Below are 17,589 nucleotides of genomic sequence, written 5' to 3' on the forward strand. Positions count from 1 at the left end.
CTTTTAATGGCAATTGCAATAACTGCAAAGCCTCACGTAAAACTTTCAATACCTGCTTTCAATCTTATAAATTTCGTTTCATCCTATGACGCTCACTAGTAAAGATCTTTGATCATTGACAGTACTTCGACGACGAAAACGAAAGAAGCGAATCCCAGCATTACAGCCCACAGTACAAACTTCGCTCCAAGGTCCTTCAAAGTGATTGCGTGTAACTCATTTTCAGTCTTCACTGTTTGTCGACGCCAATTTCTTTCTATTTTGCGTTGATATGGTATATCCTGTCCGGTTTCCACGAAAGTCCTCAATCTACATAGTGAATGGGTCGTAATTCGATTTTACTAATCAATAGAATAAAGAACTTTGAAACTATATTCCACTTAAAGAATAGGCTTAGAAAATTTAACTGTAACTAAAAAGCTAACCAACTAAGAAATGCAACATAAATGGGTTGTGCAAAAGACAATTCTAGGCTGGTAAAATATGCATGGACAACTTTTTCATCTTTAATCTATTCTAAGCTTTGTCTATGAAGGGATTTCCACACTAAGCCTGTGGCTTGTTTACAGGTGGGTCCCTTTACAATGCACAGAGGGGTGGTAGCTAGTCCCTATGCCACAGCTAACCTACGGCGACCTATACTAACTATTACCGTTACCTCTACAAGTTTTGATGGAAAGGAGAAACCGGGGATGTACAGGGTATCTCAATCGATAGTGGGTGGAAGGTTTGAGTTTCACTCTCGGAGAAATATCACAGAAATAAAGATGCAATTAGAGGTCACTTCTAATCATATGTTCATTTGTTTATGTATTTAAATGTTTTTCATTAATTTTTAAAAAATAAACGCCAACATGTCGCATTCGGATTTTCAATTTTTTGTGAAAAAGTGAATCAACGCATCAAAGTGCAATGAGAAGCATGATCACAAGGATTATGGCGGAACTAGGATAATCAACGAACCTTCGATCGATCAATTTGACTGCTTCCGGATTTATGTTTTCTTTTCTCATGAACATTCTGGGTGTGCACAAGTAGTTCGACGAACCAACGTGATAATCAGATCGATCAGCTGGCTCATTTTCTGCTTCAACTTCAAATATCAATAAATCGTTAACCAAAACCCTATGCTTTTTTATGTTTAAAATCATCCCTTTTTAAACCGCAGAGAATTCTCAGTTCCTCGTCAGTCTGTAATCATTGGAGTTAGAACAGAGTGAACACACATAAAATGAAAGTGTTCAAAATCTTTTACCGATTGGCAAAGCTCATCTATTACAAATTACATATATCTCGAGCACCGTTAATGTTTTCTCTCTTCTGAGATGAGTAACTGGCTCTCAAGATTCCGGTGAACAAAGTGAAGAAAACCACAACTATCAAAAGAAAGGCTCCAACGCTGAAGCGAATCGCCAATGATGGAGAAATATCGAAACCTACAGGAACAGATATTAAGATACGTACACAAAAGTCATCTCATTTTATGTTGTTTGTTTGTTTTTTTTTTCTTTCGTCAAATCAAGTAAACAAATTTGATCCATCCGCGCATCGCTCTGGTGAACTTGAAATGAGTAGTTCCAGTAAATATACAATTATATTCGTGTTTCCTACCCGATGAGGAAGTCAAGGAAATGACGACTAATTAGGGGCACCTCTAAATTAATTTTTAAAAACTATAAATATCTAATAAAAAGAACATCATTTTACATTAATATTTGAATTGAGTGTTTACGCATTAATTAAGCTATACTACATTTGTATATACCCAAAACCTTGATTTTGAGACTACGAGATGCAAAAAACCGGTATCTGTTGAAGTTTTATCTATTAGTAGTGGCAGGGAGGTGAGAGAGACTGTTGCTCTAATGTTAAAGAATCAGTAATTTAAATGGCAGGGGAAAATGGTAGAGTAGGAATATTTATCTCTCTCCCTCGATTCTAGCTAACGCGCACGCGCACGTGCGAGTGCCGTTGCCTCCCATTTTCAGACGTTCCAATTCAAATCCGGTTTTTGAATTTTACGCATGAGCGCGGAGCACGTGTCTAGTGACTGAGTCACGACCGACGAGTTTAGCCGCGAAGTGAACCAACCTTCCTATTCACATTAATACTCTCTCTCTCGCTTCTCACCTCCCTGGCAGTGGACAGAAAATGAACACTCAGTTTTCATTCTCTTTTGTTCCAGTTTACTTCAGTGCGTCTAGCCACAAATCTGCTTTGGTATTAACTGAAGTATGTAATACTTCTCTTCGAGAGAAGTGTTCCACAAAGCGGGGTAAGTGTAACGTCATTCTTCCCAACATCGGAGCATTTGGAGCAAGGTTACTAAACCGAAACACATACTGCGAAAAATAGTTCCCTCATCATTAGTCTATTTGTGTTAAACTATTTGGCAAGAAACACTTGTGGATTTTTGTCTCACCCCAAGACGAGGTTAGGGAGTTGATTGCTGAGGACTTAGTACCAACAGTTATAGAATTCACTTTACTGTGCGATACCCATCTGTAGTTTGATGAGAGGGAGAGCAAACAAAAAGGGTGAGCCTGAGAAGAATGACGTCACATAACTAATGTATTAAGATGATACAGAGTGGCATCCTTCTTCTATTATCCCCTTCTGGTATTACGTAACGTTAACAGTCATGCTGGCAAACTAAGAAACTCGTTGAGGTGGATAGTGTTTAGACGCCATCCCATTTGCGAATGTAGCTTTGAACATATAGTTGAGGAGTACACAATTGTGCCCTTAGGCTAATCTCGCCAAATTTTTACCTCTCCGAGTGACGTATGTCACGGAGAGGTTCTAATTTCGACGTGTCTGTGTGTGTGTGTGTGTGTGGGTGTGTGTGTGTGTGTGTCTGTCTGTTGTTACACCCACGTGACCGCGTTCGCAGTTTGCAAATCGGAGCAAACGTGTTCTCAATTTCCGGAAATTTCGAAAATTGTATTACACTTACAGGCTATTACTCCATTGCCTGTCTAACATCACCAGCCTCTGGTCTTTGTCCATCCCACATGGACACCAGTCTGTACACACTGGCTTCTAATCACAATCATCTGCTGCTCTTTGTCCATCCCACATGGACACCAGTCTGTACACACTGGCTTCTAATCCCCACCCTCTTGTGGTCTTTGTCCATCACACATGGACACCAGTCTGTACACACTGGCTTCTAATCCCCACCCTCTTGTGGTCTTTGTCCATCACACATGGACACCAGTCTGTCCACACTGGCTTCTAATCACCACCGTCATCTGCTCTTTGTCCACCCCACATGGACACCAGTCTGTACACCTGGCTTCTAACACCACCATCTTCTGGTCTTTGTTTTTGTCCATCCCACATGGACACCAGTCTGTACACACTGGTTTCTACACACCACCATCTTCTGGTCATTGTTTTTGTCCATCCCACATGGACACCAGTCTGCACACCTGGCTTCTACTCCATCATCATCGTTAAGGTTAAGACATACGCGGCGATCGGCCAGGGTTACGAGAAACGTCCGGCCTCCCTAAGGTGGGGCTTCCACCAAAGGTTCACGCAATTGCGCTGTTCTTATCCATGGCTGCGATTCGAAACCCTTATATACTACCTATTTTAGTAAGGCGAAGCAACCGGCGTATGCTTCATTTCAAACGCCAATATTAGTCAAGTCTCTCAAGAATGTTTAATTGTTCTTTTTTAAAACGATGTAACGTTCAATTAGGCGAATAACTAACGAAGAAAATATTAAATATTAATTATATTTATTTTAATATTTAAGATAATCTTGTTTCTCAATTCAAAATTAATACGGAAAGAGTTAAAAGCAGTCTATGTTTTTGTCTGTATGTGTCCGTCCGTTGTTACAGTAGTGCGCTGCGTTAGAAGTTCGTTTTGTTTTGATGTGTAAAGAAATCCAACACAACCATAATATTCTCTTTATCCTTAATATAAACTGAATATGTGGAAATATTTTTCGTAATTATGATGCATTTAGTACTTTTGTAGCTTTAAAGCTCTATTTCATTTTGATATTCCAAAGATTTTTTTTAATATTATTATTTAAAATGGATGTTTATATATTACTTAAGCTATACTACATCTGTTTATAACATAATCCTTTCTAAAATCGTAGTGAATACAAGCACAACGCTGCTATGTTGGTCAAATGAACTCTTATTTGTCAATAGGCCTAGTGAACCAAAAAGTAAAAGTTTGGGTTTGGGTTTGGTTTTCGTTTCTGTAATGCAGAGACATTAACGGTTCAGAGTGAGCCGAAAGTTAAATACACTTTTAAATAATTAGGCTTAGATTTATAAGCATGGTGGAAATCTGGGTCGCGTTCAGCAGAGCCTCGCGTTGCTGAACGCGGCCCAGGGATTTTGTTTTTGAATTTTGACGTCACGGTGCTTAGCGCTGAGCTAGCGCGGTCTTCAAAGAAAATAGTCTGCTTTTTTGATAACGTGACGTAAAACGCGTAGTTCTCAGCTTGGCGAAAAAACCATGGAGGAATTAATACAAATAGCTCTATGGGACTATAGCTATTTAATTGGCGTGAAACCAGTTGATCACGCGAGAATTTTAAGAGATATGTTAGTTTCTAATTTTAATTATAAAAGTTGTTATCTATCTCTATAAATATGTTATCCTACAATTTTTGTTAAGCCTTGGTACCTTGCACGCTTTATTGCGCTAGCGTCATTTATAAAACGCCGATGACCCGTTTTTCCCCCATCGGATGATTTTAATGTGTACAAGTATATCATTATTGGATGTAAAATGTCGTCTGATTTACAGTATATTTGCTATGCTTTGTATACAGCTGTAATATTTCACAAATTTTAACTTAAGAAACATTTCCATATCTGGGTAAATAAGTTTGTAAGTAGTCGTCTTGACTCGGAGAGGTAATATTTTGGTTTTCCCAACTTGTATATTCTTCATTTCTTGTTTTTCCCTGTTGGCTGTTTGTCTCGCATACAACACACCCATATTTCATGAAAAATTTCGTCTAATTTACTGTATACTATACAGGGTGTTTCTGATAAGCGTTTCACAAATTAAAGGGTGCGTTTTTTGGGTGAGTGAAAAGTGTCAAGAACATGGGGTATACAACTTTTAGTTTCGAAGGTACGGGCCACCAAAAACGTGAAAAATGTCGATTAGAAAGATTTGAGAGTGATTTTCACGAATTTTACGATGATTTGGATTCGATTTATGGGATTTGAAGGTTTTGGAAATTATTTGAATGACTTATACGATTTTTATATTTATTTGACGTGACTTGTTTTAATTTCACGGTGTTTGATATTTTTTTGTAATCTCATGCTCGATCCCATGGAAGGACACACACTTATAGTTCTAGATATTATGACGGATTTTTACCTTTTCCCAAAATAGCTCCAAAATATAGTACGAGTCTCTCGGAGGCGACAGACCAAATTGATTTTTGAATTCCCTTCACCCATATGTGAATTATGTCAATCGCCGTCAATACAACCAGTACGCAAGCCAAACCAATCCAAATCTGTAACGAGGAATTAATATGCTTATCAGCAATAATTATAAGTGTATAGGTACTTTGCAAATTGAACGTAGCTTTGCCTTATGCCACCATTTTTATTATCATAAGTTTATAAGCTATGTTACATAAGTGTGTCACTCGTTAATGAGAGCTTGTCATGAAGTGACGTAGGCGAAAAGTTATAGATTCTCGTAAAGCCCCACCTGGTGAGGCACTGTCAAAGACTTAGTATAGACTAAATAGGAGGATGGACTGCAAAACCGAGTGTAGTCAATTCTCGCGTCGTTCTTGGACTAGCTCTCATTAAACCTCTAGCATTATGAAGTAGAGGTAGTGACATACTTATGGAACATATCTTATAAACTTATGTTATTATTAATAAGAACTGTCTTTGTAGACAAAGACGGGAAAAAGTAAGAGATAAGTGTAGAAAATTAATTTCCTGAAGTAACAGATACTCAATTTTCACTTTTGAACGCATGATTATAAAACATGAATAATTTGAAGAAATTCTTATCTTATTTTTTTTCACCACAATTACTTTAGTAAAAATATTTTAATATGACACATATATCATTTTAAAAATAATACTCGTTTTGCATTTATTTTCTCTCAAATATTTACAACTAGGTTGATCGAGCCCTAATAAGGGGAATAAAATGGGCAGAAAAACGTATACAGGGTGTTTCTGATAAGTCTGCCATAAATCAAGGGGCGTGTTCTTTGGGTCAAACTGAGTGGAAAGTGTCAAAGAACATGGGGTGTACAAGAATTTGCAACGAAGATATGGCCCCCCAAACATTGGCCCCTAAAACAAGAAAATATTCGAAAATGTAGACTAAAACAAATTCAGCCTTATCAACTTGTTTAGAAATATGAGACAATTTCAATAGTTTCCCTCTAACATCGTTATTGAACTTTCACCTGGCAGAAGTGTATTAAATGAGTAGAAGTATGCCTACTCTAGTAAAGTAAATTCAAAGTTTCATGGTACCTTTCGGTTGGTATTACTTTTATTCTTAACAAGTTAACATGGACGTTACAGGTATTGTTCAAAATGTCCACCAACGGCGTTAAGACAAACATGAACCCGTCTTTCGAAAGATTCTTGGACATGTTGGAAGATTCCTGGCATGTTCCTGATTGTTTGACAACCTTCAATAATTCGTCTTCGCAAGTCTTCCTCATCACGGACTTCATTCTTGTACACGATGTCTTTGAGATGACCCCAAAGATAGAAATCGCACGGATTTAAATCCGGAGATCTGGCTGGCCACGCAACTGGTCCTCCACGCCCAATCCACCTCAAATTAAACGTAGCATTAAGATGTTCTCTAACTGCACGGCTGAAATGTGGGGGTGCCCCGTCGTGCATAAACCACATGTCACGAAGTAATGCTAACGGTATGTCCTCGAGTAGTTCAGGTAAAGTGTCTCTTAAGAACGTGAGATATGCTTCACCATTTAGTCTGGGTGGAAGAAAATGCGGACCTAGTAAATGATTACCGACAATGCCGCACCATACGTTTAAAGAAAATTGCTGTTGGTGACTTCTAACACTAGTTGCGTGTGGGTTTAATTGGCGCCATTCGTGGTGGTTGTGATAGTTCAGAATTCCATCCCGGGAAAAATGTGCCTCGTCGGTTACTAAAAGGACCCGTGGAAATTGATTGTCCTCTACTCTGGCCAAAAACCACTCGCAAAAGTCGATGCGTCTTGGATAATCTGCCGGGTTAAGAGCTTGCACCTTTTGAATATGATACGGGTGAAACTGATGTCCGCGGAGAATTCGCCAGACCAAAACGTGATTAACATGTAATTGTCGTCCAACTTGTCTGGTACTTGTCGAGGGGTCCTCATCGAACATGGCAAGGACGTCTTCCTCGATTTCCTCCATGTCTTCTGGAATGTCTCGCTCTCGAACGTTGTTGGGTTGTACTTGTCCGATGTCCCTCAAGCGCCTGTCAACAGCCTCGAACGTACGACGATTTGGTATGCGTCGTTGCGGAAATTGTTCCTGGTATCGCCGCTGTGCTTCCACTGAATTGCCCTGCGCCAGTCCATACATGAGATGCATGTCTGCATATTCTGCATTGGTATACGCCATACTGTACTACCACACGTTCGTTCGAAGTGATACTGTGACGTTATCAACAACATCGCGTTACTTTATAGCAAACCACCGTTTAGTTTTTACGTTTGCGTCATGACTGTCAGCATTGTTTTTTATTCACGGACTTCATTCTTGTACACGATGTCAAAAAAATCTTTGAGATGACCCCAAAGACTTTTTAGCAAACCACCGTTTATTGTTTACGTTTGTGAATAAAAAACAATGCTGACAGTCATGACGCAAACGTAAAAACTAAACGGTGGTTTGCTATAAAGTAACGCGATGTTGTTGATAACGTCACAGTATCACTTCGAACGAACGTGTGGTAGTACAGTATGGCGTATACCAATGCAGAATATGCAGACATGCATCTCATGTATGGACTGGCGCAGGGCAATTCAGTGGAATCACAGCGGCGATACCAGGAACAATTTCCGCAACGACGCATACCAAATCGTCGTACGTTCGAGGCTGTTGACAGGCGCTTGAGGGACATCGGACAAGTACAACCCAACAACGTTCGAGAGCGAGACATTCCAGAAGACATGGAGGAAATCGAGGAAGACGTCCTTGCCATGTTCGATGAGGACCCCTCGACAAGTACCAGACAAGTTGGACGACAATTACATGTTAATCACGTTTTGGTCTGGCGAATTCTCCGCGGACATCAGTTTCACCCGTATCATATTCAAAAGGTGCAAGCTCTTAACCCGGCAGATTATCCAAGACGCATCGACTTTTGCGAGTGGTTTTTGGCCAGAGTAGAGGACAATCAATTTCCACGGGTCCTTTTAGTAACCGACGAGGCACATTTTTCCCGGGATGGAATTCTGAACTATCACAACCACCACGAATGGCGCCAATTAAACCCACACGCAACTAGTGTTAGAAGTCACCAACAGCAATTTTCTTTAAACGTATGGTGCGGCATTGTCGGTAATCATTTACTAGGTCCGCATTTTCTTCCACCCAGACTAAATGGTGAAGCATATCTCACGTTCTTAAGAGACACTTTACCTGAACTACTCGAGGACATACCGTTAGCATAACTTCGTGACATGTGGTTTATGCACGACGGGGCACCCCCACATTTCAGCCGTGCAGTTAGAGAACATCTTAATGCTACGTTTAATTTGAGGTGGATTGGGCGTTGAGGACCAGTTGCGTGGCCAGCCAGATCTCCGGATTTAAATCCGTGCGATTTCTATCTTTGGGGTCATCTCAAAGACATCGTGTACAAGAATGAAGTCCGTGATGAGGAAGACTTGCGAAGACGAATTATTGAAGGTTGTCAAACAATCAGGAACATGCCAGGAATCTTCCAACATGTCCAAGAATCTTTCGAAAGACGGGTTCATGTTTGTCTTAACGCCGTTGGTGGACATTTTGAACAATACCTGTAACGTCCATGTTAACTTGTTAAGAATAAAAGTAATACCAACCGAAAGGTACCATGAAACTTTGAATTTACTTTACTAGAGTAGGCATACTTCTACTCATTTAATACACTTCTGCCAGGTGAAAGTTCAATAACGATGTTAGAGGGAAACTATTGAAATTGTCTCATATTTCTAAACAAGTTGATAAGGCTGAATTTGTTTTAGTCTACATTTTCGAATATTTTCTTGTTTTAGGGGCCAATGTTTGGGGGGCCATATCTTCGTTGCAAATTCTTGTACACCCCATGTTCTTTGACACTTTCCACTCAGTTTGACCCAAAGAACACGCCCCTTGATTTATGGCAGACTTATCAGAAACACCCTGTATAGCTGATAAAGTAAAAACAGTATCAAAACAAAAACTGTTAGTTAATTTGATACTTTTCGAAGTTTCAAAAATTCACGTAATGTATAGCTCTCAAAAGATCACGATCAATGTACAGATCTTTTCAACACTAATATCTACATCACAATCAAACTGCCTATGTTACTTTCTGCTTTGCAATATTTCCCATTTAATAATGTAAAAATTAAACTCATAAATCTCAATTATTTCAGATATGCAAGTATTTGAACCTTCTTAAAGACCATGTCAGTCGAAAGTAAAACGGAGTATCAAGCTTGTATCCCTTAAAGAATTCTTGAAGATGCCTTCTTCTAGAGCTAATATTGAGAGCAAAATACTAGGGTAAATAATGTTGAAAAATATTTTTCGCAAATGAAATTTTGGTGAAAAAAACTAAGATAAGAATTTTTTCAAATAATTGATGTTTCATAATCATGTGAATATTGAATATCTGTTACTTCAGACAATTAATTTCTTACTTTTTCCCGTCTTTGTCTACAAAGACAGTTTTTATTAATATCTGTTAAAGCTTTTCAACTAACCAACCATCTATTACATAACTTCAAGTCTGACTGCTTGACTTGACAATAAACGTCCTGTCAAACTCAAATTTCTTTCCTGTCATTTTCACAAGCAAATCACAGAGCAAGCGGTAGTTATCCCACAAAAAGATTAAGTAGGCCCGTGCACAGAAAGATCCCATAGATCTGAGCACCAAGGGATGTCTTGGACTTGTGCACCAACACAAGTCATATACTTATCGGTAATCTAGCTTAATTACTTGGAATCGGTGGTCTAGCTTAATTACTTGGAATCGTTAAACTAGCTAAATTATTTGTAATCGGTAAACTAGATTAATGACTTGTAATCGGTAAACTAGCTTAATGACCTGTAATCGGTAATCTAGCTTAATGACCTGTAATCGGTAATCTAGCTTAATTACCTGTAATCGGTAATCTAGCTTAATTACCTGTAATCGGTAATCTAGCTTAATTACTTGTAATCGGTAATCTAGCTTGATGACTTGTAATCGGTAATCTAGCTTGATGACTTGTAATCGTTAAACTAGCTTAATTTCCTGTAATCGGTAATCTAGCTTAAGTACCTGTAACCGGTAATCTGTAATCTAGCTTATTTACTTGTAATCGGTAATCTAGCTTATTTACCTGTAATCGGTAATCTAGCTTATTTACCTGTAATCGGTAATCTAGCTTATTTACCTGTAATCGGTAATCTAGTTTATTTACCTGTAATCGGTAATCTAGCTTTATTACCTGTAACCGGTAATCTGTAATCTAGCTTATTTACCTGTAATCGGTAATCTAGTTTATTTACCTGTAATCGGTAATCTAGCTTTATTACCTGTAACCGGTAATCTGTAATCTAGCTTATTTACCTGTAATCGGTAATCTAGCTTAATTACCTGTAACCGGTAATCTAGCTTAATTACCTGTAATCGGTAATCTAGCTTAATTACCTGTAACCGGTAATCTAGCTTAATTACCTGTAATCGGTAATCTGTAATCTGTAATCTAGCTTAATTACCTGTAATCGGTAATCTGTAATCTAGCTTATTTACCTGTAATCGGTAATCTAGCTTATTTACCTGTAATCGGTAATCTAGCTTATTTACCTGTAATCGGTAATCTAGCTTATTTACCTGTAATCAGTAATCTAGCTTATTTACCTGTAATCGGCAATCTAGCTTAATGACCTGTAATCGGTAATCTAGCTTAATTACCTGTAACCGGTATCCTGTAATCTAGCTTAATTACCTGTAACCGGTATCCTGTAATCTAGCTTATTTACCTGTAACCGGTAATCTAGCTTAATTACCGGTAATCTAGCTTAATTACCTGTAATCTAGCTTATTTACCTGTAACCGCTAATCTAGCTTAATTACCTGTAATCGGTAATCTGTAATCTAGCTTATTTACCTGTAATCGGTAATCTAGCTTATTTACCTGTAATCGGTAATCTAGCTTATTTACCTGTAATCAGTAATCTAGCTTATTTACCTGTAATCGGCAATCTAGCTTAATGACCTGTAATCGGTAATCTAGCTTAATTACCTGTAACCGGTATCCTGTAATCTAGCTTATTTACCTGTAACCGGTAATCTAGCTTAATTACCGGTAATCTAGCTTAATTACCTGTAATCTAGCTTATTTACCTGTAACCGCTAATCTAGCTTAATTACCTGTAATCGGTAATCTGTAATCTAGCTTATTTACCTGTAATCGGTAATCTAGCTTAATGACCTGTAATCGGTAATCTAGCTTAATGACCTGTAATCGGTAATCTAGCTTAATTACCTGTAACCGGTAACCTGTAATCTAGCTTATTTACCTGTAACCGGTAACCTGTAATCTAGCTTATTTACCTGTAATCGGTAACCTGTAATCTAGCTTATTTACCTGTAATCGGTAACCTGTAATCTAGCTTATTTACCTGTAATCGGTAATTTAGCTTAATTACCTGTAACCGGTAACCTGTAATCTAGCTTATTTACCTGTAATCGGTAACCTGTAATCTAGCTTGTTTACCTGTAATCGGTAACCTGTAATCTAGCTTATTTACCTGTAATCGGTAATTTAGTTTAATTACCTGTAATCGGTAATATAGCTAAATTACCTGTAATCGCTTATCTAGCTCAATTACCTGTAATCGGTAATCTAGCTTAATTACCTGTAATTGGTAATCTGGATTAATTACCTGTAATTGGTAATCTAGCTTATTTACCTGTAATCGGTAATCTAGCTTAATTACCTGTAATCGGTAATCTAGCTTAATTACCTGTAATCGGTAATCTAGCTTAATTACCTGTAATTGGTAATCTAGCTTAATTACCTGTAATCGGTAATCTAGCTTAATTACCTGTAATTGGTAATCTAGCTTAATTACCTGTAATCGGTAATCTAGCTTAATTACCTGTAATTGGTAATCTGGATTAATTACCTGTAATCGGTAATCTAGCTTAATTACCTGTAATTGGTAATCTGGATTAATTACCTGTAATCGGTAATCTAGCTTAATGACCTGTAATCGGTAATCTAGCTTAATTACCTGTAATCGATAATCTAGCTTGATCGGTGGTCTAGCTTTATTACTTGTAATTGGTAATCTAGCTTCAGAGCCGGATTAAAGGGGGGCTGAGGGGACACTGGCCCCCGGGCGCTAAGCTTGTTGGGGGCGCATTGAGTTCCCCATCCAACCATTTTGAAATCTTGGGGGTCGAGTAAATACTATCCCTACGTATTGAGGACGGCATCAGTTTTGAAATTATAAGTTCAGCTAGCTAATTGGACCAAGTCATCTTGCGACTTATTGCCACTTATCTAACGCCTTTACAATGCATAGAGGGGTGGTGGCTAGCCCCTATGCCACAGCTAACCGACAGCGCCCTATACTAACTATTACCGTTAACCTGAGCGGTATTTCTCTTAGATAAGACTTCATACTGCTCTTAATGTATAAGGAGGGTTTTTTTGTTTGGATGTAGTTTTTTTTTGTATTGTATTAACTGTTTTGAAAAATTTCCACAGAACTATAATTCGGGCCCTCAATATGTGGTTTAAATTTCAAAGCGATCCATTAATTAGTTTATTTTATAAAAAAATAAAGTTGCTAAGGGTGGTTTAGCCGGATTACCGACGGCTGGTAATTTATCCGGATTACCGACGGTTGGTAATTTAGCCGAATTACCGACGGCTGGAAATTCAGCCGGATTACCGACGGTTGGTAATTTAGCCGGATTACCGATAGCTGGTATTTAAGCCGTATTACCGGAGTCTACCCATTCAACCGAATACCATTGGAACGGAACGAATCCCATTCGTCCGAAAATTTCTAGCCAGTATTTTAAAATCTAGCCCAATGGCGGTTTTCTATTAAATTGGAATATTTTCCTATTCAATCGAATCCTATTGGAACGAATTCCCTTCAACCGAAAGTTCCAAGCTAGTATATTAGTTTATTTGATTTCGAAGTGGTCTGCGTCCCACAGTGGTCTAGTGGTAAAGCGTCGAATCGTCACGCAGAAAATCTTCCTTCGAATCTTCATCAGGAAGGTGAGTTTACTAAAATCGAATTATAAGTATAATTCTGAATAATCGATAATAATGGAATAAAATATCCTTGCAGGTGCTGAATTTAGAAGGCGAATTTAAAATTCAGCAGTATTAAGGATTTCACAACGAGAAATATAGTTATGTTAGGTTGAGTTACAAATTGGATGTTATAGCTGGGGTATTTTATTTTGGTTTTTTAGGTTAGGTTGGGTTATGTTCGGTTAGGTTTGGTTAGGTTAGGTTAGTAATATTTTATAAATCATTTAACAATGTTAGGCCTTTTCCAAAATATTTCTGTTTAGCTTCATTGACTTCTCAAATAATATGCCTTTTCCAAAACATTACTGTTATGTTATATGGGGCGCCGTTTCGGACAAAATTCAAATAAACTGGATATCAATAATTTAAGAACGGACATCAATAATTTAAGAACGGATATCAATAATTTAAGAACGGATATCAATAATTTAAAACGGATATCAATAATTTTAAACGGATATCAATAATTTAAAACGGATATCAATAATTTAAAACGGATATCAATAATTTAAAACGGATATCAATAATTTAAGAACGGATATCAATAATTTAAGAACGGATATCAATAATTTAAAACGGATATCAATAATTTAAAACGGATATCAATAATTTAAAACGGATATCAATAATTTAAAACGGATATCAATAATTTAAGAACAGATATCAATAATTTAAAACGGATATCAATAATTTAAGAACGGATATCAATAATTTAAGAACGGATATCAATAATTTAAAACGGATATCAATAATTTAAAACGGATATCAATAATTTAAGAACGGATATCAATAATTTAAGAACGGATATCAATAATTTAAAAACGGATATCAATAATTTAAGAATGGAGTAGTTCGCTTGTCTACCACCAGGTAGAGCCCTTCATTTTGCCCAGTAGGGAAATGTCGGCCCTCCAGTCTTTGGTCGCTCTCTCTCGTAAGTCAAATGTCCCCACAATAGAGTTCCCCTAATCCTTCACCCCTGTTGAAATGCATAGTTTTAGTTCAACCTTAAAACGAACATAGCTCGAAATAGAAGATCGCTAAATGACATTCGGTTGAAGATTTAAGAACTCCGTTGACTTCATCTATTAAAATGAAACCTTTCATTTATATTTTAACTTTCGTAACTCTATTGCACAATATTTTTGCGAATGAAGTTCAAGAATATCTCAATGAGCTACGTCACTGTTTTGAAGAGGCTGCAAGAAATCGTTATAGTTCCGATTTAAATCTATTGGAAATCTATCACAGGAGGTTGCAGGGTCATTGCGGCATATTATCAGCGATTATAACCGTTCTAGAAAATAACGCTCTTGCAGACCCAGATCGTGTGACAAATGAATTTGAATCAATAGCTGCTCATATTAATAACATTTACGAGACTTTGGCTGTTCTTGTTAATCAACTAGAGGAAGTGTTGTCTGTGGAAGCCGCGGAAGACGATCCATATGTGTGTCCCGTTATACACGATGGAAGTGTTGGAAGGCCGCTTTATCAAGTGACTAGGGAAGAAATATTGTATTGTAGGAACGACCTTGGATTCAACTGGGGAAGAACTGCATCATTTCTGGGCTTAAACGTAAGAACTTTATTTCGCCACCGAGAACTGTTGTCAATTAACAACGAAAATGTTGAGATATCCAATGAACAACTGGATCAGCACATTTCAACCATATTAACGACAAACCCAAATATTGGAGTAACATATGTGATCGGGGGCCTCCGATCACAAGGTATTCGTGTACCAAGATGGCGCATCCGAGAAAGACTAAATGAATTAGATCCTGTTGGACGTGCTATGAGGCGCAGAAACTCCATAAGGAGGCGGCGATATAGTGTTCAAGGAGCTAATGCATTGTGGTAAGCAGCTGTATCGGCATTTCTATAAAAAGCTTTAGAAAAGAAAAAGCTTAAAGCTTGTTGTTTATTTACGATTTTATATTGACCATATTTCAAGGGTCCCTGTTATTATGCAGAATGAGAATGTTTCTAATAAGTCTAATAATAAGTCTCATAAATTAAAAGGCCCTTAAAAAGAATGAGGCTTGTTCTATGAAATTTTCGAGCTATATTAAATGTTTTCCGGAAGAGACCAATAGAATTTAAGTGAGAGTTTGCTGATTAAGCGAAATTAATAGGATTTGAATATTGTGGTTTATAATAAAATCTAAAAAAATTGCTTCAGGCTTAGGGGCTGTTTGAAAATTACGTAACGTGGACAGGTGTATAGGGAACTAACGGTTATGACCTTGAAATGTCACACCCTTCTATCTCTTACTGGTGTTGCTATCCCTCTTAACGGTTGGATGCAGATACTCCAACCAGGCAGAGGGCTGCATGACGTCAGACTATCTCTACCCCTTGGCCAACTGTTAGCTCCCGATTAGAAAGTTAAACTAGGGGTGTGCGAATAGTGGATTTTGAGTTCGGTTCCAATACAATTCGAATAGTAAATCACTATTCGAAACCCGATTCGATTAATCGAAAAATCGAATATTTTACGAATAGTTGAATAATACCTCGAATATTCGAAAAAAAGGCGAATAATCGAAAAAATGTCGAATATTTGAACAAAAATGTCGAATAATCGAACAAAACTCGAATAATCTTTAAGAGTGAAACCAAACTAAAACTTTTCCAAAGTCAAAAACACAAAACCAAAACTTTCCCACGGTTTGTCTTATCTTTGAAGCGTGGGGAAAATGAAGAAAACCCAATTTAACAAGTTGAAAAGTAACTGCAACACTGACAACAGCTTCCATCTATAATAAAATATTTATAGAGAACACGGTATCTCCTCGAATTTTCCTCGCATTTTTTTAAATCAATATTCGAATCCACTTCGATTATTCGATATTTCTTTCCATTATCGTTTTCTTTCGTTCAAAATTTCGAATAATCGGTGATTTCAAAAATCCAATATTCGACTCGCCGATTCGAATAATCGATTCGAAACCGGCGAATAATATTCGAGTCCTCGATTATTCGCACAGCCCTAAGTTAAACCTTAAAAATACTTTTTTCAATTGCATTTCCCTTCACAATATTTTGTCACTTTGTTTTTGGTGAATTCGGAATGACGAAAAAATTCTCCGAGAACGCAATAGTCTAGTGACCCCTATTCCCTATAGCAAAAGCTTATAATTAGAGGTGTGCGGTTAACCGTTTCAATCGAATAACTCGATCGAATACCGAACCGAATAATTCGATTCGGTATTCGATAAGCCCATTTTCACCATTCGATTCGAATATCGAATACCGAACTGAATATTCGGTTAAAGTTCAACTACCTTTAATTTAGGTCCTCGGCACTAGAGCGACCAACCTTATTTAAAAAATATCATCCCAGTTTTTTTTGTCTCCCATCAAAAACTACCAGCAAGTGCATAGGAAAATTTTAAGAAATACTTGACCACCAATGAGGAAAGGTATTTTGAAACTTAGGAGCTTCTAAATGTTCTTCCCCTTGCTTTGTATTGACTATTGGCGAATATTAGGGTTATTACCCGATTAACCGAGAATAGTTGGCCTAGTATTCGCCAATATTAGGGTTAAATATTCGCGGTTACTAGGCTTAACTATTCGCGATTAATCGGGAAGGAAAAAAATTACCAAGGCCCAACTATTCGGTATTCGATTCGGAAAAAACTATTCGATTCGGTATTTGATAAGGAAAATTTTCGGGTATTCGATAACCGGTTCGATACCCAAAAAGTGGTATTCGCACACCCCTACTTATAATTTAGGAACGTTGAAGGCGTTAGAGAGACCTAACCATTAAGAGAACAAACTAGTCTGAAACATAATTGTTTATAAATTAATTCTTTTTAAGTTCGAAAATTGGCTCAAAGCTCGCTTAATTGCTGCTCTTATATTTTCTGATTTGCGGAAAAAATTACAAACACTAGTAATATCATAAGGAGATCATATCCCTTGTGGTAATATTCATAGAGCTTTTGAATAAAAATCAACCAAATTTTCTCGATACAACCAAAGCCTTTATGAAACATCCTGTATGTTAACGTGCAAGTGAAGAGTGTATGAAAAGAAAAGTAAAGTGATTTTTATCGATT

The 17,589-nt window shown here is 37.4% G+C and overlaps 2 protein-coding genes across 3 annotated transcripts in view; both read right to left on the minus strand.

The window, feature by feature from the left end:
• The window catches only part of LOC149629062 (uncharacterized), a 198,082-nt gene that overhangs the window by 121,005 nt on the left and 59,488 nt on the right, over positions 1–17,589 (minus strand). The window lies entirely within an intron of this gene.
• LOC149629065 (uncharacterized) lies at positions 24–5,695 on the minus strand. The gene is made up of 4 exons (XM_089851752.1): positions 5,371–5,695; positions 1,256–1,436; positions 964–1,191; positions 24–309 (listed from the first exon to the last, which is right to left on the minus strand). Exons 3-4 carry the CDS (start codon positions 1,149–1,151, stop codon positions 96–98), a joined length of 402 nt encoding a protein of 133 aa, XP_089707878.1. The 5' UTR covers positions 1,152–1,191; positions 1,256–1,436; positions 5,371–5,695; the 3' UTR covers positions 24–95.

Source organism: Phalangium opilio, unplaced genomic scaffold (genome assembly GCF_054372755.1).
Source record: "Phalangium opilio isolate 3A_F unplaced genomic scaffold, DU_Popi_V2 ptg000105l_1, whole genome shotgun sequence".
Taxonomy (NCBI): domain Eukaryota; kingdom Metazoa; phylum Arthropoda; class Arachnida; order Opiliones; family Phalangiidae; genus Phalangium; species Phalangium opilio.

Coding starts and splice junctions, on each gene's coding strand:
- LOC149629065 (XM_089851752.1), bottom strand. CDS start 1,151: ATGATTTTAAACATAAAAAAGCATAGGGTTTTGGTTAACGATTTATTG. Junction 310..963: donor GTCAAATTGATCGATCGAAG/GTTCGTTGATTA, acceptor TTCACTATGTAG/ATTGAGGACTTTCGTGGAAA.